General features: G+C 53.2%; 1 protein-coding gene across 2 annotated transcripts in view; it reads right to left on the reverse strand.

Annotated features, from left to right (window-relative positions):
* The window catches only part of CORO2B (coronin 2B), a 27,577-nt gene continuing 1,177 nt past the window's right edge, over positions 1–26,400 (reverse strand). Inside the window, exons 2-14 of one of the 2 annotated variants that reach the window (XM_057372274.1) lie at positions 21,570–21,657; positions 18,319–18,371; positions 12,859–13,059; positions 6,019–6,135; positions 5,223–5,372; positions 4,429–4,593; positions 3,849–3,965; positions 3,608–3,712; positions 3,144–3,240; positions 2,520–2,632; positions 1,961–2,051; positions 1,732–1,871; positions 1–1,302 (exon numbers count right to left, since the gene is read on the reverse strand). In XM_057372274.1, the coding sequence (XP_057228257.1) occupies positions 1,171–1,302; positions 1,732–1,871; positions 1,961–2,051; positions 2,520–2,632; positions 3,144–3,240; positions 3,608–3,712; positions 3,849–3,965; positions 4,429–4,593; positions 5,223–5,372; positions 6,019–6,135; positions 12,859–13,059; positions 18,319–18,366 (1,476 nt within the window). In that variant the 5' untranslated portion in view covers positions 18,367–18,371; positions 21,570–21,657 and the 3' untranslated portion in view covers positions 1–1,170. The remainder of the gene's footprint in view (positions 1,303–1,731; positions 1,872–1,960; positions 2,052–2,519; positions 2,633–3,143; positions 3,241–3,607; positions 3,713–3,848; positions 3,966–4,428; positions 4,594–5,222; positions 5,373–6,018; positions 6,136–12,858; positions 13,060–18,318; positions 18,372–21,569; positions 21,658–26,400) is intronic. The other variant, XM_057372275.1, reaches the window with a different exon arrangement.

The following is a 26,400-nucleotide window of genomic DNA, read 5'->3' on the forward strand; positions in this document are numbered from 1 at the left end:
ATCCTGAAAAGATTTTATTCCATCACTATCCCGTGGAAGCATAAAYAATCGGCAAAGACAGCACATGGAACGCAGCGGGGAATGCCAGGAACGCCGGGAACGAAGGCGGGACACGGAGGGGTCGGACCCGTGCCGGGAATGCCGGGAACGCCAGCGATTGGGGTTGAGTGAAAACAGGGATCTCTAGGAAAACCAGCAGGATTCGGTGTYGTTCCCTGCGCTCCGGGCAAATTCCGTCAGTCCTGGGATTGTCCGACGTGCTGAGCCCACCGAGTGCTCCGGGTCCGTCCATCCCTTGGGATCCATCCCTGGGGCCACACTGCCCAGGGATATCCTTCCCCCTGCTCCACAGCCGTGTCCCAGTGGGCAGGAAGAGGGAGAATCCCGCTTTTCAGAGGCAGAAGGAGCAAAAATCCCTCTCCAGGTGGGAATTCCAGTTTTTTTTTGTTATTTGAAAAGACATCAGAGCATGTGCATGGGAAGGATCCCGGGATACTACTGTGGGAAGAGTCCTGGGCTCCAGCCTTGGGAACAGGCTCTGGGATGGATCTCAGGATTCCACCACAGGAATAATCCCAGGATTCCACTATGAGAAATGATCCCAGGATTCCATCATGGGAAAGGATCCTAGGTTCCCACTACAGCAAAGCATTGTGGAATGGATCCTGGGCTCTCACTGTGGGAAGGATCTCAGATTCCCACCGTGGGAAGAGCTCCAAGCTCCCACCATGGGAAAGGATCCTGGATTCCCACTGTGGGAAGGATCCCAGTTTCCCACCCCAAGAAGAATCCCACATTCCCACATGGACACCACCTTTGATGATCAAGCCCTTCCCACTTCCCACCCCTCTTCCAGCTCCGCTCCCGCTGTCCCTTTTTTTGCATAGGAAAAGAAATTAATAGCGAGGAAGCATCGCGCTTTCCCGGGAATCCGCCCCGAGCTGGCTCATCCCGATGGACAGGACATGGCTCTGGCTCGCTGGGAGCCTCCGGGCCTTCCTTCCCTGGGATTGGGTTAGAGCGGGATTAGTGCCGGACAAGACGCGCAGGACGTGATTCCGGGCTCTCGGCAGCCGCGGGTTCCGGAATTGTCTTCAGGGCGAGCGGATCCGAGGAATTTCGGGGCGCAGTAGAAACAAAGGAAGTTCCTTTGGAAAAGGTCCCCGGGAATCAGTTGCTCTTGGGGCTGTTCCGGAAGTTCTTTAGTTCCAGCTGCAGCTGCCGGATCCGAATGTCCTTCTGCGAGAGCTCGTCCTTCAGCCGCCGGATCTCGTCCTGCTGCCGGAAGAACATCCGGAGCAGCTGGAAAAGAAGGATGGGGATGAAGGGATGGAGCTGCTGGGATCCTGCCGGCTGCTTATCCCAGGATTTTGTCTGGAGCCGAGCTGGGATTGGGCCATGACTCAGTGCATTTTGGGCAAAAGGGGATGGATTGAAACTGAAGGATGAGGAGATTTTTATGGGGTTTTGGGAAAGAATTCCTGCCTGGRAGGGTGGGGAGGCCTTGGAAYGGGTTCCCAGAGAAGTTCTGGTTTCCCCATGCCTGGAATGACCAAAGCCAGGCTGGAGCAGCCTCGGATAGTGGAAGGTGTCCCTGTCCATGGAATAGGATGGGATGGARTTTAAAGTCCTTCCCACCCAGCCCATTCCAGGATTCCATGATTCACCTTCCCGCTCCTCTGGATTTAATATTTAATACTGAACATCCCATTCCCATTCCCGCACTCCCACCTCATTCTCCGTGCGGGGTGGGACATTCTCCAGGAGGTCGATCCCATTGACCACCACGCTTTTCTTCTCCCTCACTGGCGCCTTGAAGACCATCTTGGAATTCCTCTTGTATCCCTCCTTCAGCGACATCAGGATGGGATCTGTGGGACAGCAGGTGGTTCAGGGCTGGGATGCGGCCCTGTCCCAAATCCCAGACATTTTTGGGATACCCAATACCCCATGGCTTTACCTCTRTTGACCCCGCTGAGCCACTCGTCCGGAGTCAGCGCCGGCTCTGTGCCCGGAGTCATGGGATAAATGTCCTCCTGGTACGTGTCCGACTGGAAATGTGGGAAGAGAAGAGCAGTGGGATCAGTGAATCCGTTCCCTGGGCATGTGGGAATGATTCCCTCCCCACCACAGAGGGAATGAATGCCCCTGGATAGTTGGGAATTTCAAGACACAAAGAGAAAATTTGGGAAGTTCAGGCTCGAGCAGAGAATTTGGGATTGCATCCTCCACCCAGCCCTGGCTGGCAGCTAGATCTGCTTCCCAGCAAGCCCTGATCCAAGCGAAATATTCCCAAAAACACCTCCCAAACCTCAGCTGAGACCAACCCCTTGGAGAGAAACATTCCCTAAAAACATTCCCATTAAACCTTGGGTGAAACCTCCCTGGGATGAGTGAGGATTGAGAACTCTGGATTCGGGGAACAGCCCCATCCATGGGATTGCTCAAAGCGGAGAATCTCCATGGCTCCAGCCGGGACCCTCCAGATGCAGGACTCATTCTGGAATCCCAGGACTCACCCGCCGCGGGACGATCATGGAGATGGGCTCGATGAGGCCCTTGAGGGTGACGAGTTTGTAGAAGCGGAAAACCTCACAGGCAGACACGTCCAGGCCGTGTTTGGGCATCACCCCTGCAGAAAAMCCCCCTGGATCACCCTTCTGCACCATTCCCGGCACAGAAAATCCCAAATATCCTAGCGGGACATCCGGGACTTTGCCAGATTGATCCCCGAGGCAAAGGACCCGGGGGTGTTTGCAGGATGTTGGGAAAAGGATGAGCAGCTTTGATTCAGGATAATCCCAGGATTGATGGTGAGGTGGGACGGTGGGAATGATGTCTCTGGACACACACCTGGCTGGGATCCAGCACCACCATGTGGGAATCGCCACAGGGATGGGAATGTTGCCATGGAGGAGCTGCAGCCAATGCTCCAGATCCAGCTCCCACCAAACCCAAACCCAAACCCAACCCAACCCAACCCAACCCAACCCAATCCAATCCAATCCAATCCAATCCAATCCAATCCAATCCAATCCAATCCAATCCAATCCCTTTTCCCTGTGCCATTCAATCCTGCCCCGTCCACCTTTTCCACCTTTTCCGTGCTCCAGGAAGCGGAGCCGCAGCACGTCTATCCTTACCCAGCCCTTTCTGCGGAGCCGGAGAGCGGAATTCCATGAGATAACTCAGATAGGGCTTTTCCGAGCCAATCTCGTAGTACCGGATGTTGCCGTCGCCCTGGGGRATGGATATGGATTTGGAAATGTGAGTAAAAACCCAGATTAAGAGCATTTAGAGGGCAGGGATGGATGGGATATTGGGAAGGAATTCCTGGCTGGGAGTGGGRTGAGGTTCTGKCCCAGAGTGCCCAGAGAAATTCTGGATTCWCCATCCCTGGARGRGTCCAAGGCCAGGTTGRAAGGGGCTYGGAGCACCCTGGGATAATGRAATGTGTCCCATGGCAGGAAAATCMCTGGAACCRGATGATTTTTAAAYTCCCTTCCAACCCAAACCATTTCCATGATGCAAATTCCACCCCCAATCCCGATGCAGCGCTGGGGGATTTTCCAGGAATGCTGCATCCTGAGGCTCCACGCATCCATACCTTCCCGGCCAGGTAGAGCATGTGGGTGTCRGCATCGTAGAACGGGAAGAGCAGCCCTGAGAGGCCATCGATCTCCTCCTCRATCAGGGGCATGGAAAGGTCATCCTGGAAAATGGGAAAATCCTGCTGTTATCCATGTCCCAATGGAGCTGAGTGGGAATTCCCTCAGGGATGGAACAGGGGTCATGGGGGGGATGGAGCAGGAATTCTGGCGGGGTTGGAGCGGGATCCCGGCCCCCACCTGGTCCCAGAGGGCGATCTGCCGGGTGTTCCAGCGGGACACTCCKGTGGTCAGGAGCCGTTTGGTGYTTCCCAGGAAAACCACRCGGTTGACGCGGTGGTTCTTGCAGCTGGCCTCCTGCAAAACAGGAATGAGCTCTGGAATCTCCCCTGGATCCAGCACCTCATCCTGGGGGTATTCCAGTTCTGYCCCTCAGCACCTGCCCCTGGCCAATCCAAAAATTCCCATTTTCCTGAATATCAATGACCACCGTTATCGAGACCATCCTCCTCCAAACTTCCTGCACCTTCCCCTGTAATTCTCATTTTTCCCAAATCCTTAATTAACAACGGAATTAAAGCCTCCAACTCCTCTGTTCAGCATGAGGCCGAGCCCTTCCCATCACCTCCACAACCAGACAGGAAATGGGATTCCAGTGGTCTGGCCTATGGAAGCCATTCCTGTTCTGTGGAATCTCTTCCTGGTTTATGGAAGCTGTATGGAACACCAAGAGGACCCCCAGCACCTCACGAGCATGTTTACACATTCCATAGATTCTAAAATCCCACTCCACCCCCCATCCCACGGTGAGGGCCGGCACCTGGAGGACCCTCCCGGAGCGCGGTTCCACCACGCGCAGCTTCTTGTCCTTGCAGGTGGTGGCCAGGAGGCTGCCGTCAGCGTTGAAGGACAGGCTCAGGATCACATCCCCRTGGCAGTCCAGCATCTTCACCGGCTCCCCGACCTCCAGGTTCCAGATCAGCACCTGCAGGAAGAGCCTTTGGAGCAACCTGGGATGGCTGGAGCTGCCCCCAGTCTGGGGAAGGTGTYMCTGKTCYATGGAAGGTGTCACTGTTCCATGGAAGCTCTCCCTGGTCTATGGAACCTGTCCCTGGCCTATGCAATCTGTCCCTGGCCTCTGAAATCTGTTCCTCGTCTATGGAAGCTATTCCAGTTCTATGGAAGTCATCCCTGGTCTATGGAACCCATCCCTGAGTTAAGGAAGGTGCTCCTGGTCTATGGAAGTTGTTCCTGGTTTATGGAATTTGTTCCTGGCCTATGGAATCTGTCCATGGAAGCTCTTCCAGGTCTATGGAAGTCATCCCTGGTCTATGGAAGCCATGCCTCAGTTATGGAAGGTGCTCCTGGTCTCTGGAAGTTCTTCCTGGTCTATGAAATTTGTTCCTGGTCCATGGAAAGGGTTCCTGGCCAATGGAATCTGTCCCTGGTTTACAGAATCTGTCTCTGGTCTATGGAAACTGTTCCTAGTCTGTGGAAGCTCTTGCTGGCCTAAGGAATCTGTTCCTAGCCTACAGAATCTCTCCCTGGTCTATGGAAGCTCTCCCTGGCTGGGAGAACCCTCAGGAAGGGCATTCCCGGGAAAGGCGTTCCCACCTTGTAGTCGTAGCCGGCGCTGAGCAGGATGTTGTTGGTGGTGGGGTGCCACTCCAGCAGTCCCACCCTGCGGCTGTGGCCGTAGAGCTCCAGCACCGCCTCCGTCATGTTCCGCTTCAGCCCGCCCTCGGGAATCTCCCAAATCCGCACCTGCAACGGGACCGCGCCAGGATGGGATCGGAGCGGCCCCACTCGGGAGCGCCTTCCCAAAAAAACGCTGCAGGGATTTCAGGATCAGCCCCGCTGCTGGGTGTCCCTCATGGATAAATAAGGAATTCATTATGGCATCCCCTGGGATTTTTCCTTTAGGATCCAGCCTTTGGGATAGATCACAGAATACTGAGGTTGGAAAAAAATTCCAAGGCCATCATTTGAACCAGCCCAGAGCTCTGAGCCACATCCTGGAATTCCTTCCCAGCCTATTCCCATGTTTAACCACTCTTTCCATGGAGAAATTCCTGGTGTCCAACAGGAACCTTCCCTGTCAGGGTATTGTGGAGAGCCCAAAATTGTGCCCATATCCCCCTTTTCCCTGGGATGAGCTTTTCCAGCACCCTCAGCTGCTCCTCATGAAAATCACCCTCCAGACCTTTCCCAGCACCATTCCCGTTCGGATTTGCATCCAGAAAATAAAGAGGAGCAGGGAATTCCAACCCAGGAGCCAGGCTGGGCACAATTTGGGAATTCGATCTCCTGTCCCTCAGCATCTCCAAAACWAATGCCATATAAATCTATAAATAGGGAATCGACAGGATCAGGAGGGATCTGGGAAGCACATCCGGAATTCCCGGCTCACCGAGGTGTCCTCGGAGCACGAGGCGATGATGTTCTCAATGAAGGGGTTCCATTTGATGTCCAGCACATTGCCCTGGTGACCGCAAACTTTGGGATAGTTCGGCTCGATCCGGCCGGTCTGGAATAGAAAATTAAAGAAAACAATGGGGAAACAGTCAAATTTAGGGAGAAATGGATGTTTTTGAGGATGGGAAAGGAGGAGGGAGATCGAGCTCACCCTGGGATGGGGTTTTGGCTGGAGGAGGCTGAGCAAGGGATTGGGATTATTCCGTCGGTATTACCAGCTGATCCATGGATGGAGAAGTGTTTCTCCAAACACAACTCCATGGAGCAGGAAAAGGACAGCCGGGAGCTCGGTGGGAATTCACGGAATCATGGAATCATTGGGGTTGGAAAAGSACTGTGAGGTCACGGAGTCCAACCATTCCCAGCACTGACGGTGTCCCCAAGCACCGAATCCACAGGGAATTTAAATCCCTGCGGGAATGGGGGCCCCACCCCTGGCCAGGGCTGGACAACCCTTTCCATTAAGAAATTATTCCATGAGGGAATTTTCCCAATATCCCACCAAACCTCCCCTTTCAGGATGGTCKGAATCCATCAGCAGAAGGACTGGAAGGGACTCCAGAGGTTCCAAAACCCCTCAGRCCAGCTCAGCCATCAGACCACACACAAATCCCAGAATCCCACAACGGTCTGGGAGGGAAGGACCCTTCTGGGAGAATCCCATTCCCAATCCCTGCCATGGCCAGGGACACTTGCCGCTATCCCAGGTTGCTCCAAGTTCATCCAGCCTGGCCTGGAGTTGGAGCATTCAGCATTTCCCTCCCAAATTTTGGATTTCCCTCCCAAATCTGGAAGCGCCACCATCCAAGGTGCTCCACCATGGAACAAACCCYAAATCCTGGGATCACCTACTCCTGCCTAACAGTCCCAAATCCGTGACCCTGTGRGATGGGATCCTTCCATGCGGATGAAAAATCCTTCCAAAGCTTCCCTGGATGATCCCAGCCCTCRGCAGACCCTCCTGGGAGGATTCCCACCGGGATGGGCYRCAGGAAGCCCCTTCCCTCCCTTCCYGGTGAAGCTCCGTGTCCGGATGCCACCCCGGTGTCCTTCCCTGCTCCGGGCTGGCTCGGTGCCGGAGCCGCGGGCGGAGCGTGCGGGATAACTGGGTCAGCTCGGCACAGCTGCTGAATATTTCATGGATCTTCCCTCCCGCCCTTCCCGCTCCGGTTAACGGGAGCGAAGGGAACGCGCCGGGAATTCTGCCCTTGGCAGCGCRGGGAAAGCRGGAGAGCTCYGGGAAGYGGGATCGGGGCCAGGGAGAGCCCTGGAGACATCGCTCCCGAGGTTTCTTGGGATTCATCCAAGCTGCAGGGATGAAGTTTGGGAAGGAAAATTCCCGAGGATGAGACAGAGAAGGAAAAATGGAAATGTCGGAGCTTCCTTAGCTCTGCTTCCCAATAGCAGCAGAGAATTTCTGGGATGAAATTCCTGGCTTTATATTAAATATTCCATCCCCCACTGCTTATCCRATGGCTTGGATTTTTCAGTTTTTCCCTAATTTCCAATCTGCATCGCCATGACCTTATCCACACCCTGGCTAGGGTAGAAATTCCTGCAAAAACTATGGAATTCCAGAGGGATGGAACTTTTAACAGCACAAATTAACATCCCACCCCTTTTATTCTGAGGGATCAGCCGAGTGAATTCCTGTGAAAAGAAGATTTGATGGATTTTCCCCAAATTTACCAGGATTTTAAGGGAACAACACCAAGTTTGGTTATTTGGGATAATTTCTTCCCAAGAACTCCAGGGTTTGGATCAAAATTGGTTGAGAGCAGTGGGAAGAGACAAGGAATGCACCATTCCCAGAAGAGGAGAAGGAAAAACAATGGCAATAAAAGAGAAAAAAGCCCTAAAAAATCCCAGATTCCGGCTGCCATTTCCMATTTTTTTCAGAGGGGCCTTGCTGGCAGCTGGGAGTTAATCCAAGGTGAATCCTAATCCCTGGATCCCTGATCCCCGGCTGAGGGAAGCGCAGTGACCCAGATTCCGGCCCCGCAGGGACGGCGCGGGGCTCTCCCAGCTCCGGCAGCTCCGAGGTTTTCCACGGAACGCGCTGGAAGGAGGAAATCTTCCGGCAGCTCCCGCCCCTCCCTTCTCCAGARCGTTTGGAAAAGGGGTTGTGTTGGSAAAAGGGAAAATTAATTGGAGAAATCGTTAATTTTGTGGGTTGGGGTGGAGAGGGAATTCTGGGAATGGCTGGAATGGCAGCAGGCAGAGGGATGGGCACTGTCCACATTCCAGAATCTGGAATGGGATCACAGGATCTCCCAGGATTATACATATCTGACTCATGGCCGCACAGGAGAATCCCAGGAATTCCAGTGCACCCAATGATGTCCCTGGGATGAGCTCCCAAGGAATTCCCCCCGTTGGATCCATCACCACTTATCCCAAATGATGGGAAGAGCCCACAATTCCCGCTCTTGGAGCAGCACAGCTCCGCTTTGGCCATGCCTGAATTCCACTTTTCCTTTAAATCCATCCAATGGGAATTTCCAATCAATCATTCCAACATCTTAAATTCCCAAAAACTGCTTTTCCCCTGGAAAAGACAAACCAAGAGTKCTTCTAAACCCTCCGATTTCCTGGGAAGCTCCACAAATATGGCAAAAATCCCTTTGTTCTGCTCCATTCCTCCAATCCCACAAAGAAAACCTTTGGGATGGGAGTGGTGTCTATCCGGCACCGCCTCCGGATCCCATTCCCGGATGGAAAACTGCCCCCCCAGGGCCACCCTTCCTGCTCCAGCAGCTCCTCCAGCTGCTCCCTGATCCCAAATCAGCTTTAAGAGCAGGATCAGGGAAGTGCTGCCTGAGCCGGGGGGATTTCCCAGGAAATCCTTGAGTCCACAGGAGTCTCCAGGGGCTGGGATTAGGGATAAATTCATTCCCTGTTTTTTAAAGGATCTCCTTCCTCCCTGGGAGCCAAAGAGGAAGGAATGAGGCAGAATTGAGGCTGTTCCCTCTTTTCCTGCTGTTCCCTGATAATAAATCCCGATCCTCACCTGTCAGGGAATTCCAGAGGGGGAAACGTTCCCCCTGATCCTGCTTTTCTCCAGGATGAGCTTTCCCAGGCTCCCAGTGYTCCCACCCCTTTSCGARCTCCRTTCCCTTCCCTGGACATGCTCTGGCCCCTCTTTGTCCCGAGGCCCCAATCTGACCCTACAAACTCCACATCCCAGGTTCCTTCGGGATAAAAGCTCCCAGATTTTCCACCAGCAATTTTTCCAGGATTGAGCTCCTCTTCCCATTATCCACAGGCCAAAAAGCAGGGGAAAAAAATCCACCCTTTTTCCCAGGATGAGAGTTTAAATCCCAGCTCCTCCCAGACAAATCCATTAAATACGAATGCTCCTAAATTAAAGATAAATCCCATCCCATCCCACTTGGAATGACGCCGAGGGGCAGCTGGAGTGCAAAACCCTCATCCCTGTACCCCAAAAAATTCCAAACACCCCCAGGATCGCGGGATAAATGGGATTAACCCCCTCCCCCCTGGGATTTCTTTGTCCCGGAGAATGAAGAGCCGGGCTTAATTGTTCATTAAAGAGACAAAAGGCCTGTGAATGTCCCGTTTAATGGGATTCGGGACATTCCAAAGAATYCCGGGAATACAGAGCCCCGTTTACCGGCGATTCCTGTGGATTTCAGCCGGCAGAGGGGGCAGGAAGGGCTGGGACAGCGCAGAAATTCCCGGCCTCGCTCCATGGGCTCAGCTTCGGGCTTGACTGCAAACCAACCCGGCCAAAATTCCCCATTTTCCATCCCACATTCCTCATTTTCGACCCTTCCCTGGAGCTTCTGCTCCAGCCCCAGTGTTACAATCTTATCCCGACTTCTTTTTTTTTAATTGATCCATGTGTTTAAACCCTGCCAGATGCTGGATAAATTCATCCCCACAAAAATTCAGGACTATCAGCTGGAACATCAGTGCTGAAGGATCAGAGGTTTCTTGGAAGGCTCAGGAATTTTTCCCTCCCGTTTAAAGGAATTTTCTCCTGCAGACTAAATGCAGGAATTTGGGAATTCAGTGCTCTGCCCAATCCCAAATCCAGCCCTGCCCAATCCCAAATCCAGCCATTCCCACAAACTCCTGACGGGAGCAGGAGTTTGGATTTCGGCTTCCTCTGGGTAAACAGAGGCTCCCCCTCCCTGCTCCCACTTCCGTTGGGATGGAACATTTTCCGTCTCTGGAAAACAACCTCCCTCATTCCCTGTGGGAACAAAAATCCCTCTGTTCCCCTGSAAGTGATGCCGCCCTCCACCTCCACCCCACTGCAAAGGGGTCYATCTCAGGAATGTCCTTATCCCAAATCCCTCTCCAGCTTTTCCCGGATCTCCTGTACATGCTGSAAGGGGCTCTAATTCCCTGGATTCTTCCCTTCTCCTGGGAAACATTCYCAGCATTCCCAGCCTGGCTCCAGCTCCAGGAGAATGGAACAAGCTCTGGAAGGATGGGGTCACAAACAGGGATGGGATGGCACCAAGCTGCTTCCCTATGGAACTGGCGAATATTTCATCCAAGGGTTTTGCTCCCTGGCTCAAAATAAAAGAATATTTTCCAAGGGATCTCCAGGTGAAGCCTGGACCAGATCCTCAGGGCRAGGTTGGAGARGGCTTGGAGCAGCCTGGGATAGTGGGAAGTGTCCCTGCCCATGGAATGSGATGGGATTTACAGTCCCTTTCYCACCCAAACCATTCCAGGATTCCGGAATCCTTGCGCCGCTTGGTTTGGGGAGCGATTCCCACTCTTCCCGAGCCCTGGCACTCTCCTTCGCCCACTCCCTGGGGATATTTATATCCCGGTGCCGGGGAGAGGCTGATTCCCAATGGCTCCGGAATCTGGGAGGAAGGAGGCGCAGCCCACTCCCTCTTCCCAACCCACACATCCCTGGATCACTCTGTGAAATCCCCGGGATTTGGGATGTGCAGGACAAGAGGATGGCCCAGTCCCGATTCCAAGAGCTCAGCTGAGCCGAGGGCAAAAACCAGGGAAAGGATCCAAAAATACAGCGGCAAATCCAGGCCGGATCGGCTCCGTGGGGTCCGGGTTACCTTCCTCAGGTTCTAATTATGGATCCCAATTAATTCCAGGGCTGCTGATTTCCAAGGAAAATGAGTTTCTCCTTAACGAGCTCATCAGGCCCCGGTGGAAAAAAAGGGGAATTTATTAACTCCTGCACTCACCACGGAGCATCCGGGGCTGCTCCAGCCGAGATTCATCGGCCAGGTATCCCGGGATTTCTGAGGATCCCTTCAGAGCAGGTTGCAAAGGGCATCTCTGCTTTTATCCCACTGGGATTTTGCCCAGGAAAAAGGGGGRTTTGCTGGAAATATTGGGTTATTCCTCAGGATTCGGGATCAAGGGGGTGTGGATGGTGATTCCAGCCAGGATCCGTGAGGAAGGAGCGGGGATGAGGCTGGAGCCGGAGCGCTCTGGGTGCTCAGACAAAGCTCCCAGTTTTCCGAGAATATTAATGAGGCTCAAGCTGTGCTCTGCAATTAAATCCTGATTAGAATTCCTTCCATCTGGAGCTGCCTCCGGAATGAAGGAGGAACTCAGGAGAGGTAGGAATGCTGCACAGGGAAAGGGCCTGAGGAATGATGGGATGCAGGGTGTGGAGGGGAGCACTCCTCCATTCTCCTCGCATCCCTTCCCAACTGGAATCTGGGATTTGCGAACTGGGAATTGTGGGTTTTGCCCTGGATTTGCCATCCAGGAGGGTGCTGAGATTTGGGATTTAGGAATTTGGGAACTGGGAGGGGGTTTGGCCCTGGATTTGCTGTCCCTCATTCCACATGGGATGTGTTTTCAAGGAATGTGGGATGGGTGCATTCTTAGGGAGTGGGAATGCAGGTCTTTCATGGCAAAAATCCTCCTGGGAATGAGATGGGATGTGGATTCCAGCTTGGAATGCAGGAGAWTCCCAGGGGAGTGCCCAAGTTTTGGGAGCAAAGCAAAGAATCCCAGAATCCTGGAAAGGAATCCCATTCCCACATCCCAGGCTACTCTAAGCCCCAGTGTCCAACCTTGCCTTGAACATTYCAGGGATCCAGGGGCASYCACARCTTCTCTGGGAATCTCTGCCAGRGCCTCCCATGATAAAAATTCCTTTTATCCTCCTTTTCCTTGGAAAAATTCCTTTCATCCGATTTCACTGGATGCTTTTCCTGCTCCAGCCCTCCCCCTTCCCTGTCTGAGGTAACACAAATTCCAGCYTCAAGGTCGCCGCTGCCGCCGCCGCTTTTCCCTCCCGGAGCCACCCGCGCATCCCGTGGGAAGCGGCTGGAGCGGCAGCTGGGTTGATGGGAATTTAAAATTGCATGAGGAAGAGAYGAGAGATCCCAGGGGAATTCCCAGGAAAGGCTTGGGGGGAATCTCAGATGGAGAAGGAAAAGGAAAAGCACAAYGGGAGGAGGAGGAAGATCCTGGCAGGATCAGGGATGAGAGAGATAAATTCCTGCTTTTCCCATGGAAAGGAGCTGTTCTGGTGCCTGACCACCCTTTGCATGAGGAATCTTTCCCAAATATCCAACCTTAAATCCCTGAAAGGATGGAGACATTTCCGATATCCAAAATGCCGGAAAAAGCTCCCTGAGAGATTCCCAAAATGATTTAAAAACTCCTCCTTAAACAAACTCAACTCACCAATTCACTGCACAGAAAATACCGGGACAACCAGCAAGGACTGGGACACTTTGGATTGGTTCTGGCCGGGATTCCCATTCCCATTCCCATTCCCACTTCCATTCCCATTCCATGCCCTCACCTGCTCCAGCGGGATGACGAGGAAGGCGCCGCCGCCGGCGCTCTCTGTGACGATGGCGAGGAAGCGAGCGTTGACGGCACAGAAATGGTTGTCGTGGACGTTCTTGGTGATGGGAATTCCRTCGAAGCAGCGCTCCCGGCTCGCCACCTTCCCGTAAACATTCCGGAACTTGGAGCTGCGGTACTGCGGCCGCCATGACATCTGCGGGACAACACAGGGGGTCAGCATTCCCAAAAAAAATCCCATTCCCGGCGGCTGACCCGCTCCTGTTTTTACGTGGTGGGACATGGAAGCGGTGGGATGGCCCCATTCCAACATGAACAYTCCTGAAAAATTYAAGCAACTCCTGGAGCGAGGGATGGCTCCCAAAAGGCATTAAAAGAAGGCTCAGCATTCCCAAAAAAAMCCCATTCCCAGTTGCTGTCCCATTTCCTTTTTTACCTGGCGCGACATGGAAGCRTTGGAACGGCCCCATTCCAACRTGAACATTCCCGAAAAACCCAARGTGTCCCCGCAGTKCTGGAAGGGCTCACGAAAGGCTCCRAAAGCCTCYGTGCTGCYGCAGAATTCCAGCCGCTCTCCTTTGGAGAGGGAATGCTCATCTGGGACACGTCTGGGCGCACACGCCAAAGGAATTACGGCTCAGAATGTGATGGCTTGGAAAGGGATTGGCGGGAGAGCAGGAATTGGAGCGGGATGGGAGCGCTTAGGGAGGGAGGGAATATCGGGAAGCGGGAATATTCTGCCTTTGGCTGTCACAGCTCATTTTCCGCAGGTTTTCCTATATGGAGCAGCATAGGATCCAGCAGAGATCCCACGGATCATGGTGGGAAACAGATCCCAAGGATCCACCAGCTGATCCTGGTGGGAAAGGGATCCCATGGCTCCCACTTGGAAAGATTTCCCCATCCTCCAGCTGCTTCCAGAGGATGCRGACAAGGCCTCTGAAGAGATGCCGGGAAGCAAAGTGGAATTCCAACGTCCCAAGGGTGATGCTCCATCCTTATGCTGCAAACCTGGGAATTTTTCCCAGGAAAATCCATGGATTCGCAAACACCACTTTCCGCTGGCACAGAGAAGCTGTGGCTGCCACATCCTTGGAATATCCAAGGTTGGAATGGGGCTTGGAGAAACCTGGGATAGCGGGAGGTGCCCATGGACACCCCCAGATGGGCTCTAAGGTCTCTTCCCATCCAAATAACTCCAGGATTCTGGGATTTATGATGGAAAATTGGGAAAACAAATAAARTTTTCCAACCAAGAGGATGGAAATCTCTTATCCCGTATCCTCAATGATCCAGGGGATAATTCCAAGTGGAAAATAATTTTGGTGTTTATTCCTTTTCCCTTCACAGATTCATCARTTCCTGGGGTGCTCAATCCCTGGAATTCTGGGCTGGAGAAACATCCCACTTCCTGGCTGAGCACAAAACCTTTCCCAAAACCTCAAAAAAACCACGAAATTCCCCATTTTCCCCTGGAATTTAAACCCTCTCTCCACTGCCTCCCAGCAACTCACCAGCATTTCAAACTCTGGGGATATTTTTCCCAAATTTCTTGGTCTTCAGGAATGATTTGACTGAAATTATCCCAAATTTTGTTGGGTCAGAAYCTCTTGTTTTTATCCTAAATTATTTCCTGCTCCGAGCACCCTTCAATCCGTAACAAAGACATGGATAAAAGGAACCAGCGGGGAATCCAGGGATTCCCTGAGCCCTCAACCACCACCGAGAATTTCTCTGGGAAGGGGATGCCGGAAGACCAAAATTCCTGCTAAATTTGGCTCCTGAGTGCTGCTTACACTTCCATGGAGCCACAGAATCCCTGGATCCGGCTCGGATCAAACCCAGCTCTCACCCCTGTGCCGCATCCAGCACCTCTGGAAGCGCATCCCAAGGATTTGAGCTCCCACAATTGATAATTTTTATGGATCTCATTTTGGAGTCATTCCCGGCTTTCTGCTGACATCCATGGGGATTTTTTTCCTCACTCCGTGACTCAGAGGCATTAAAAAAATTCCCATCGATTTCTCGGAGCCGTTGCCAGCCTTCCCCAGGATCAGCCTCCTGCACCACTGTTTCCAAGGATCCTTCAGCTCTGCTTTATTCCTGGGCTCTGCTTTTTCCTCCCATTCCAAAACTCCTCCCACCTTTGGGSCAGAAATTCCATGGAAAAGGAGGATTTGGAAGCAGTGAAATCAATCCCATTCCCAATCACGACATTCCCTGCCAGCATTCCCCTCCCAAACATGGAGCAGCAAAGGAATTCTCCACTCAGCTCCAGGATTTAAGGCTCATCCCAATGTTTTCCTTATTTCAGTGCTGGAAGGGAAGAGATTGTCCCAAAATTCCAAGGAAAGCTCCTTGGCAACGCAAAAACGGGGAGGCTGGGAATTCCTGAGCAGGGATACAGGGCTGGGAAGGAATTCCCGTCCCTTTTCCTTCCTTTTTCTGCTTCTCCAGCATCCCTGGGAAGGGGCAGAGGGAACCTCGAGAGCGGGAGCGGGACCGGGAAGTGGAAGGAGGATCGGGAAGCGCCATTATCCCGTGTTTTCCAGCCGTTATCCCACTGTTATCCCGCTGTTTTCCCGCTGTTATTACACCATTATCCCACTGTTTTCCCGCTGTTTTCCCTTCGTTATCTCGCTGTTTTCCCGCCGTTATCCCGCCCTTTTCCCGCTCCTCCTTTCCCGACAAAGGAACAAAGCCGCTCATTGAGGTTTCACAATCAGGGAAAGCAAAACCCAGCCCGGACCCAGATCCCTCCYGGAGCAAAACCGCGGGATTCAGGGAAAATCCAGAGAGGTCCAGATCATTCCCGGGTGTCACCGCTTCCCTTTGGGCTATTCCTGAAATCCAGAGGGAAACACCCGGAGCCGGAGGTGGGAAAAGCCTCGGAGATGATGGGATGCAGCCTGCCGTGTTCCCAGAATTCCTGAAATATCTCACTCCATCCCCACTCCACTGAAAAGCAGGGATGGGAGGAGATATCCCGGGCTGGCTTGGAAATTCCCGGTTTTTCCCTGCGGAAATGGCTGCAGGAAGGCAGGGACCGAGGAGCAGCTGCAGCCCAGGGAAAGGATTTTCCTGCCTGGGAGGAAATGGAGAGAATTTGGGAAGAGCTGCATTCCCTCTTTTCCTCATCCATCCTGGGAGCCGCAGGATTACATCATGGATCACGGGAATGAGCCGGGAATGGAGGCGTCAGCAGGAAGAGGAGCAGGAGATCCCTGAGGATCTGGAGAGGGCAGAGCTGCTCCCGCCTCGGGAAAAGGACAGGGAATGGGATTTTAAGGGGATATTTTAGGCCCTGGGTTGGAATTTAGGGGTGGGATTTTGATTGCATAGAAAACTGGATTGACACCGAGCTGATCCTCAGGTTTTTCCTGCAGGAAAGGGGATTGGAACCGCGAGGGGGACATGGATCTGAATGCRGGAACACACAAATCCCACCGGGAGYGGTTCTGGGAARAGCAATGCCTGGAACACCAGGAAAATATCCCAGGAACAAACCCCAACAGTTCGGCCCTCATTCCCTGGGAACAGCRCTGCCTGGAAAACCAGGGAAAAGAAAAACCAGGAACAAACCCTTCATTCCCTGGGAGTAGCAATGCCAGGAAAACCAGGAAAAGATCCCAGGAACAAACCCCCAGCGGTTCTGTCCTCATTCCCTGGGAACAGCCCTGCCTGGAAAACCAGGAAAATAAACCAGGAGCAAAACCCCCTCATTCCCTGGGAAGAGCAATGCCTGGAAAACAAGGAAAAGGATGCCGGGAGCAGCCCCCCAGCCGCGCTTGGATGTTTTCCCACTTTCCTGGCAGCTCCAGCCTTTCCCGGGAGCAGCAACGGGACTCGGCTCTTGTCTCCATGCATTCAGAGTTTCAAAGGATCCTTTCAAACCTCGGGAGTCTTGGAAACAACGGGAGACGGGGAAAGCTCGGGAAGGGAGCTCTGGGCACGGCCGCGGGCAGAGCTCCGGCCCTAATCCCGAAAAAACCTGGATATCCTAAATATAGCTCCCGTTAATCTGCCGTCAGCATCGGAGCTCGCGGAGAAACGATTCCTGCCTTCACCTGGAATTTTTGGGAGTAAAAATTCTGGCCCCTCAGTCTTTTTTCCTTGGAATTGTGCCCTCCTGGCAGCTTTTTGTGTTGTTACCATGGCACGTCCTGTGTGCCGTGGATTTTTATGGGAAAAAAGGGCTCTTTCCTCGGGAATTGTTGTTCTGCCCATGGATTCGGTTGACTAGCCAGAAAAAAAACCCAAAAAAACAAAAAAAAAAACCAAAAAAAAMCAAGGGATTTGCCTGGAAAAGCGTGTTGGGAAAAGAAAATCCAACACATCAAAATCCCAGGTTTTCAGGAGGAGGTTTTGAAGCACTCCAGGAGAAGGAGCTTTTCCAAAATCTTATTATTCCCAATTTTCCTGCCTCCCTCCTGGCACACAGGAATTCCCTGTCTGGGATTTTCCAGATAAAATCAAGGCTGAGTTTTGCAGGGAGGAACCCCAAATCCATCCCAATCCCAGCCCTGTCCGGGGGCTGTTTTCCCTCCCTCCTTGGGAGGGGCTGGAAGTTCTTTTCCATTGGAAAGGTCAGGAGTTCCAAGGGTTTGACATTTCCAGCATCAATCGGGCATTAAGGCTCCGACACAAACAGGAGCTGCTTTTCCAGAGGAAAACCAGGGAGCTGGAATCTCTGGGAAGGAGCTGGAGCCCCCCAGTCCCACTCCATGGACAACCTGCAGTTTCTTTGTAAGGAAAACGAGAGAAAAAATGGGATTCCAAATTAAAATTGGGATTGTTTTAGGGAAAAGCCCCATTCTGGACCGGCTGCTGTGCCACATTCTGGGGGTGATTCCCAGGACAGAGCCAAATTTCCCAAATTTCCTGTGGAGAGGGCAGAGGGAATCCTCTGCACCCAGGGGATYTGGGAGCCTCGGGAATTAAATCCCAAGGGATGTGAGATGTTTGGGAATGGATTTGGGGTGAGCCTAGATCCCACCCAGCTGGAACCAGGAAGATTTTTGGGATCGATATCCAGAGCCTAAATCCACACTGGAAAACCTCAGAACACAACTAAACCACCTCCCTACCCCAATCCAGAAAATTTTCCCATTTGGAAGGGAAAACGTGRGAGCAGGAGCCGGCAGAGCCACGGGATTGCCCCAAAAACGGCATTGCGAGCAAACGGGGCTGGAATTCCCAATCCAGCCTGGCCATGGGGCCTGGAATTCCCAATCCAACCTCACTGCGGGATCAATGCTCCAACCCAATGATGGMAACCCCAAAGGATGGAAACGCCCAGGAATGTGGGATGTGCGGTGGAAATGAAGAGAATTCCCTCCATTCCGAGGGATCTCYGGAGCGGAGCCGGCCCATGGCGGGCTCTGGGCTCGCTTGGGATGCGTTTTCCATGGATTTTGTCCCAGCCTTGTGGGAATTCCCGGCTCGGGACACTCACCAGGCCGCGCTTGCTCCCCAGCACGTCAGACTTGTGCAGGTCCCTCATGGACTCTGTGCAGAGAGGGAAAGGAAAACATTCCATTCACCATCCCGGGAATTCCAGGGAAAACACCCAAACCCTTCCTGCCGCTCCTGAGGGCCGGGATCCGATCCCCAGTGGGGAATTCTGGTGGGAGCCACGGCTCCAACCCCATCTCCTCCTCCCTGGTTTGGGAATACTCCACAGCGCTGACCGATTTCTCCTAGAGGACGAAGTAATTCCCTAAAAATAATGGATTTACGTTAAAAGAGGGTGGTGTTATGGGATATTGGGAAGGAATTCCTGCYTAGGAAAGTGGGGATGCCCTRGCACAGGTTTACCAGGGAAGCTGTGGCTGCCCCTGGATCCCTGGAGTATTCAAGGTGAGCTTGGATRGGGCTTGGAGCATCCGTGGAATCCATGGGAAAGTGGGAAGTGAGACATTCCCAGCCTCATCGTTCCTTCAAATCCATTTATTTTTAGTTGAGATTCAGGGGAAAAGTTTCCCTCATTTGGATTTGGAGCMCCCTGGGATGGTGGGATGTGTCCCCACCCATGGAATAGGATTTACAATCCCAATCCAAGCCATCCTGGGATTCCAGGATCCTATTTTTGCTCCTGGTAGCATCACAAATGGAAGTTTCGTTTTCCATGGATATGGAGGCAGAGTTCCCATCCCTGGGCTCGTGTGCCAATGTCAGACCCCTTCCCAGCATTCCACTCATTTCTGCAYRGAYACAGCTCTGGAGCCCCAAATCCCACATTAAGCAGGAAAATTCCCTCTTTTCTCCCTATGGATGGAGCAAACAGCTGGAGCAGCAGCGGGAAAAGGAGGAAGCAGCTCCCATCCCAGAAAACACCTTCAGGATCCAACAATACCAGGATAAACGCACTGAGACCCCAGGAGAAGAGGCTCTTCCCAGAAAACTCTCTCATTYCCAATCCCTCCATCCTTGGCGACACCGTGGGAAGCTGAAACTCCATGGGGAGGGAAAARAAAGGGATGGCTGGGAATTGGGAAAGGGATGGCTGGAAGTTGAGAAAGCCACTTGTTTTCAAGATAAGAAGAAGAGGGAGGAGATATCCAGTTTTTCTGTGTTTTTCCAGCCTGGGAAGAGTGGGAGATCAACTGGACAAATATTTGGGATTCATCCCGAAGAGAGATGARCATTCTTGGAGTGATATCCACCAGCTGAGGTTTTCCCAGCCTGGAAGGGCCTGGGATTTTCCCTGGAGTTTGACTTTTCAAGGATTTTGAATTCCTRGGAAGGAGCTGGGTTATTCCCACTGATCCTCATCCCTCCCGGACCACGGAGCCGCTTCCCATGGTCCCACAGAAGTCACGGAATGCCGGGAAAGACGCACAAACCATCCCTGGCAACCTCAGGGAGCCGAGTTTGGATCGTTTCCCTCTGGGAAAACTTCTGGAGGAGGAAAACCAAACCTTCCCCAGGCCCACATGCCGGGAACAATCCCAAACCTCCCCCTCCAGCAGAAATTCCGGAAGCGAGCCYGGTTTTCCTCCCACTCTGTTTCCCGAGTCCTTCTCACCCCAGGAAGCTCCGGACAGAGCACAAAGCATTCCTGGTCCCCGGAGCTGCCCCAGGGCACCACCCCTGGGATTCTCCGCTCCTCCAGCTCCTTGGAACAACRCTTCCTTGAGGGAAAAAACAGCTCCAGGCTTTTTCCCAGCTTGAGGGGGTTTTAGGGAAGTCAGAGAGCGGGAAACATCTTTTTTCCTGTTGGGATGAGCGTGACAAGCCAGGGGCTCGTCCCTGGGGATTATTGCACATCCCATAGCAAATCCTTGGATCCAACAGGATTTTTGGAGCAGGATAAGCACGGCTGCCTCTATCCCAAGGGAATCTCCTCCAGTGAGAAGATCCCATAAATCCAACCTTTCTCAAAGTCAGGTTTCTAACTGGAATAAGGGGGGAAAGCCACATTAAAGTGGGAATTAAAGGGCTGGAAGCATCAGGGGAAAGGGTGGCTCTGGGATCCCATGGGAAAAAATTTCTTTGGGAAGTGCTGGATAGGAGAGAATAAAAAAATTAGGGAAAAAGCCCACTGGGAGCAGAAACATTGGGATTGCCTGGAAAAAAATCCCTTTCCAAGCCCCAGCTTTGCACGGGACGTGAACCATGAGAATTTATTTATCCTGGGATTTTTCCAAAGCAGGGAACAGAGCTCCGGGGAGCAGCTCTGGCTGCTCATCCCACTTGCTGTTTTCCACCAAAAAATCCCAAATATCCCTGGGAATGAGCACCCTGGGGTGCAGCATCCCACAGGAGGCTCCGGTGGCTCCGTTCCCATCCCAGCTTCTAAACCACGGTGGTTTTTTTGGGAAGTTTTCCCCAGTCGGGGGCCAAACTCATCCAACAGAAATGAAGGAATGAGAAAGGCAGAATCCATAAATAAAATAAAAAAAAAAAAAAAAGGAAAACAAACAGGATCCACAAAACATTCCAGGCTGCAGATTCCCGTTTCCCGGCCAGCGCCAGGAAGCGCCGGGGGAGGCTGAAGGTCACGGGATGGCCGGGTCGGGATGCGGGAGGCACCGGCCCCCCTTCCCAGCCCCGGGAATGGGAGCCTGGACAAGCCTTTCCTTGTGCTCCGGCTGCCGGGATGAGCGGAACCCTCCGGAGAAAGGCAAGGGAGCCTTGTTGTCCTCATTGTTATCCCYGTTATCCTGGTTATCCCAGTCATTCCAGCACAAAGCCAGGAGCCAGCGGAGCAGCAGCCAGGATGGGCCTGAAGTCTCGCCCTTTCCCTGGTTTTCCTTGGATTTTTATGGATTTGGGATTCTTCCCTCAACAGGAGAGCAGCCCAAGTGATTCCCTTTGCCAGAGGTTGGAGTGATCCTGCCGGGAGCTGGGATTCCTCTGGAGCCAGCATCCCACGGGATGAGCTCTCACGGGAACGCTGGGCAATATTCCCACGCATTATGTTCCTTTTGGAGCATTTCTTTAATTAATTCCCTTCATCCTCATTCCCACAAAACCCGAGTATCCCATGGATCTCATCCACAGAGAWTCTTTGGGATAATGGGTCAAATTTTGGGAGCAAAGCCACRGAAGCGGAYGCACTTCCATGGATARAAAAAGCTCCTCCATCCATGGAGRCAGAGAAATTTGGGATGGGAAYRGCTACGGATGGGAGATTCCCACCCCAGGCATGGCACCGCATCCCAGGAATGTTCCCATCCCACTCCAGTCCCTYGGGATGCTCACCTGCCCTGCTCTGCTCCGGGCTGGTCGGACGCCTCCGGACACGCCGGGATGGACACGGAGCTCAGGGAATCGGGGCTGCTCCAGGAGCCTGGAAAAGAGGAAAACCCTGGGATTACCAGAGCTGCTGCCTGTCCCGAATTCCAGCCGGGATCAATCCCAAATGTTGGAGTCACCAAATAGGGCAGGGATGAGGATCCAGAGGATGCTCGGATTAACTCCAGCCCGCAGCGGCATTCCAAGTGCTGATTCCAGAGGGATACCCACAGCTCCACAGGGATCCGAGGGTGCAGGCTTTGCCARCCAACATCCTTGGGAATCATGGAATGGTTTGGGTGGRAAGGGACCTTGAAGCCCAACCTATTCCATGGGCAGGGACACTTCYCATTATCCCAGGCTGCTCCAAGCTCWGTCCAAGCTGGCCTGGGACATTCCAGGGATGTGACTCTGCCTTCTGGGTCACTCCCATTCCAAAATCCAAACGGAATTAACTCCATGACAATGATCCCTGCCAATGGCACTCTCCTTTTTCCACCCCCAGCAGCTTCCTTGGATGCTCAGCAGGGAATTTTGCCGGAAGAGCGCAGCTCTTCCCAACCTTTTGGCATGGGAGGATTTTTCCATAATGCCCAATTTGTTGGGATTTGCCCAGCAGGTGCTGCTGGAAGAAACCACCATTCCGGAGGGGAAAATCCCAGCTGGAATCCCATCGGGATGGGGCTGAGCTCCATGCCAGGACARGGAGGGCAGACACAGCTCCCATCCTAATCCCAAAATTCCTTGACTTTTGGATGCCTCAGAGCAATGCGTTAGAAAAGCTTGGTTTGGGCTCAGGGACATGGCTGTCACCATTCCCAGCTCCAGCATTCCCACAATTCCCACCAAACWGGATCTCCCACAGCCGGACCCCGCTCTGGGCTCAGATTCCGAGGGTTGATCCCTATTTATCCTGGTTTATCCCGATTTTTCCGCTCTCTGCCCCTCCAACAACACCTTGCCCGCTCCAGCCCTTCCCTGGCACGGCCTCTCCCGGGCATTCTGCTCCCGGAGCTTTTCCCGGCGCTGCCAGYGGCTCCCGAGCCCCATTCCAGCCGGAGAGCCGCAGCCGGGGCCTTTGCCAGCAGCTCCGAACAAAGGAGCGCGGGATTTCTGGGAGCGGCGCTTGGCACCGCTCCGCCGCCAGCCGGGAACGGGGGATCCGCGGATTCGGGGGGCTCCGGAGCAGCTGCCTCCAGCCGGAGATCCGTCCCTGCTGCCAGATTTGGGGAATGACTCGGGAGATAGGAATCCGGGATTGGGTTCCTCGGGGCTGGGGGATGAATGGAACCATTCATCGTTTGATAAAATTCCATGAAAAGGAGCGGGAAGAGGGGGGGAGGAGGGTGGGAATGACCCCGGCTGGCCGGGTGTGAGTTACGGATTCCGGCCATCCCGCCAGGCCCCATTAACGACCCCAATTAATTCCATTGAATCTAAATTAATTCCTCTGAATCCCAATTAATTCCACCGAATCCCAATTAAAACTCATTAAAAAGCTGAGGGCCGGACAAGCTTCCTTTCATGAGGGAAATTTTCCTTGGAACAGGGATCTTCCAATGGCTCCTTATCCCTGTTCCCAACCCCCAGTGATCCCAAAGACTGGTTGCCCCTGCCGAGCTTTTCCCAGGCTTTGGGAACAATGGGAAGGGAAAGGGGAAGGGGAAGGGATAATAAGGCAAGGAATGGCCCACTGCCCACCTTCCGTGGGTTCTCTCTGTGAGTATCCCAGGTGCTCCAACCTATGTGCTCCAGCCACAGTTTCTCTGGGAATTCCAGCCCAGCCCCTCCCCACCCTCCCAGCCAGGAATTCCTTCCCAAAATCCCACCCCAATCTCTCCTTTCCCAGTGGGAAGCCATTCCCTATGTTCTGTCCCTCCATCCCTTATCCCAAATCCCCTGCAGCTCTTCTGGAGCCTCTTTGGATGCTGGGAATTCTCAAGGACAGGGTGCTCCATCAAATCCCTTTTTAGTAACCCCCAGGAGAAGTCTTCACCCCAGATTCCCTGGAAACCAATCCATGTTTTCCAAAGCCCAATTCCTGCTTGCACAGCCCAGTGATTCCATCGAGCTTCCGACCAATTGATCCTGTATCAGCTTTTCCACGGATCAGCATTTGCTCCGGCCACTGAATCCGCCCTTCCAAGGCGGCAGAGGACACYGTGACTTCCCACTGGGAATATCCCAGCATTCCAACCTCCCAGCCATGGATAACTTCCGTAGGGCGTCCTTTACTCGCTCTGTTTGATCCCGACAGGGAACAGTCAGAATTTCCTCTCTGGAATCTGGGCTTGGCTCCATTTCCTTGCTGTGATCCCGGGATGAGCCGTTTCCATCTTTTTGRATCCTGGCTCCATGATTTTGCCGATAAAAGCCAGAGGAGTCATGGGATCATCCAGGGATCTCCCACATGGTATCACATTTTTTTTCAGGAAAAATTCCAGTCCTTTCAAACCTCTCTTCCCAAAATTACCAGGCCCTCAGGCTCCCATTGATTTGCCAGTGACACTCAGGGATTGGGAAGCAGCCTCTGGAATGGGTGGGAGCCAGGAGCACCAATGACTCCAGCTCCTCCCTGACCTTGGAATTCCCACCAGAGCATTCCCAATGATCCCATTCCCATTTTCATGGCAAAGGAATCTCTCTCCTCCTGTTCCTGTTCTTCATCCTGTGATTCCCATCCCTTCTCCCTCCAATCCCGCTTCCCTCGGCTTCCCATTCCTCCTGCTTTCCAGGGCACAGCCAAGTTATCCAGGGCGAGGGATGAACCGCAGCCATGGAGAAATTCCCAGATTTGGGATGGTTTCCCATTTCCAAGGCCCAGATTTTCCACAAAAGGGATGAGCTATCCCAGATTCCTGGAAGCTGGAAAAAAGGCCGGAGTTGCCAATCCATGCCATCCCTGCCGTGATCYCAGGGAGGTGCCAGGGAATTCGGGCAGCTCCTTGAGCCAGGTGTGGGCTCTCCCTGCATCCCCATGGATCCAGCTCCATCCTATTTTTAATTCCCCACTCCCATACTCCCCCAAAAGCAGGATCTGGGATGAGCTGCGGCTCCGTGCACTCCTTCCTGTGGGAAGGGAGGGGGTGGCTCGGGACAGGGACGGATCCAGCTCCTTTTTCACATTCCCAGTGGATATTCCAGCCCCCTCCGAGCCTTTTCCCAGCCCCCCACATCCCGGGAAAAGCTTTTTCTGTTACCTCGGGATGGCCCTGCCTGGCTTTAAGGCCTCTGCTCCTGATTTTCAGGTGGATTTTCCTCTGGGAATGTTTACAAAGTTTGGAAAAGAATTTCCACAGCTCCCAGCTCTGCCTGGGAAGCGGCTCCAGCGTGGGAGGAGCTGCTCTGGGACAATCTCAAGCTCCCGTCCCGGATAATGCCGGGAGGTGGGCAGGATGCAGATCCAAGAATTCCCTGGGGCTCCCCCTTTTCCTGCCCCGCTGCGGAAACTCACAATTCCCATCCCCAGATCCCACTGTTCCCTCCAGCTTTGAATCGCCGGCGCTTTTCCCGGATCTGCGCTGACCCCAGGGAATCACAAACATCCTGGAAAAGCCTCTCCTCTCCCACGGATTCTTGTGCCACTTCCCTTTCCCCTCTCCGCGTTCAGGGAATGTCCAGGGACTGACAGACACGTTCCCACCCCAGATCCAGCYGGGATCCGTGTCCCAGTTTTGGCTGGAAAAGCCCTGGAATCGATGCTGTGCCAGGTCAGGAACCTGCTCCAGGATTTTCTTTGGATTTCATCGATCCAGATTCCGGGAGATAAAATCCATAGGGTGAGCTTTACATGGATCTGACAGGAGGAATTGTGGGACAGATGACAGAGAAGTTTGCCATTTGCACATCCATTCCCTGGAAATTAACAGGAAAAATTTCCTGTTCCCTGAAAATTCACAGAGAATTCCCCGTTCCCTGAAAATTCACAGAAAATTCCACACTCCCTAGAAATAGACAGAAAATTCCCCATCCTGCTGCAGGTGCTTTTCCTGGGTCCTTTTTCCAATGGATAAATCTGTTCCCACTCCAAAAAAAACCTGGTAACAAATTCCCAGCTTGGCTTCCAACTGCGCCCCTCTATATCCAGGAATTTGGGATTATTTTATCCCAATTGCACTTYTTCATAACCCAGATTCAGGCCTGCCCACTGACCCCTCAGGAATTGCTGGGAACACACTTTTCCCGGGATACTGGGGGGACTGCCAGGGCAGCAGGGGTTGGGAATGGCACGGATTGGGAATGGYACCTGGGAACACCCAACTTGTGGTGACATCCCACAAGTAATTTCCTAAGGAAAAAGATGGGAAARAGGGATTCTCCCCATTTTCTCTGGGGTTATTTGGACATTCCCACATCCCATTCTAGGATCCCAAACCAGTTCCTCCAGTGCCATTCCCAATATGCCAGCCTATCCCAATCCGTGTCCCAGCCCAGGCCAGCGTTGGGGCTTTTATGGGATCATCAGGGCAATTCCCAGATCCCGTTGAGGCCATTCCAGACCCTCCCTGCGCCATGACCTTTCCCGAGGCTGCTTCCCTGGAATGTCTGGTGATCTGCCCGAGTCATCAGTGCTGCGCCACACCCTCGGGATGGGGAATTGGAGCTCTCTACTCCCAAATCCCAAACCCTCGGGATGGACATCTTCCCTGCAGAGCACAGGAATCTGAGAGAGCCGAGCCGTGGATGCTCTAGGAAGGATTTGGGGGCTCCAGGAAGGATTTTGGGTCTCCAACGGCCCCAGTTCCCCGCGTTGAGCTTGAACCGAGCCCGCTCAGCCCCCGCCGCCCCCTCCCACCCC

This window comes from Malurus melanocephalus, unplaced genomic scaffold (assembly GCF_030028575.1).
Source record: "Malurus melanocephalus ecotype Western Australia unplaced genomic scaffold, MMel_1.1 scaffold_169, whole genome shotgun sequence".
NCBI lineage: Eukaryota > Metazoa > Chordata > Aves > Passeriformes > Maluridae > Malurus > Malurus melanocephalus.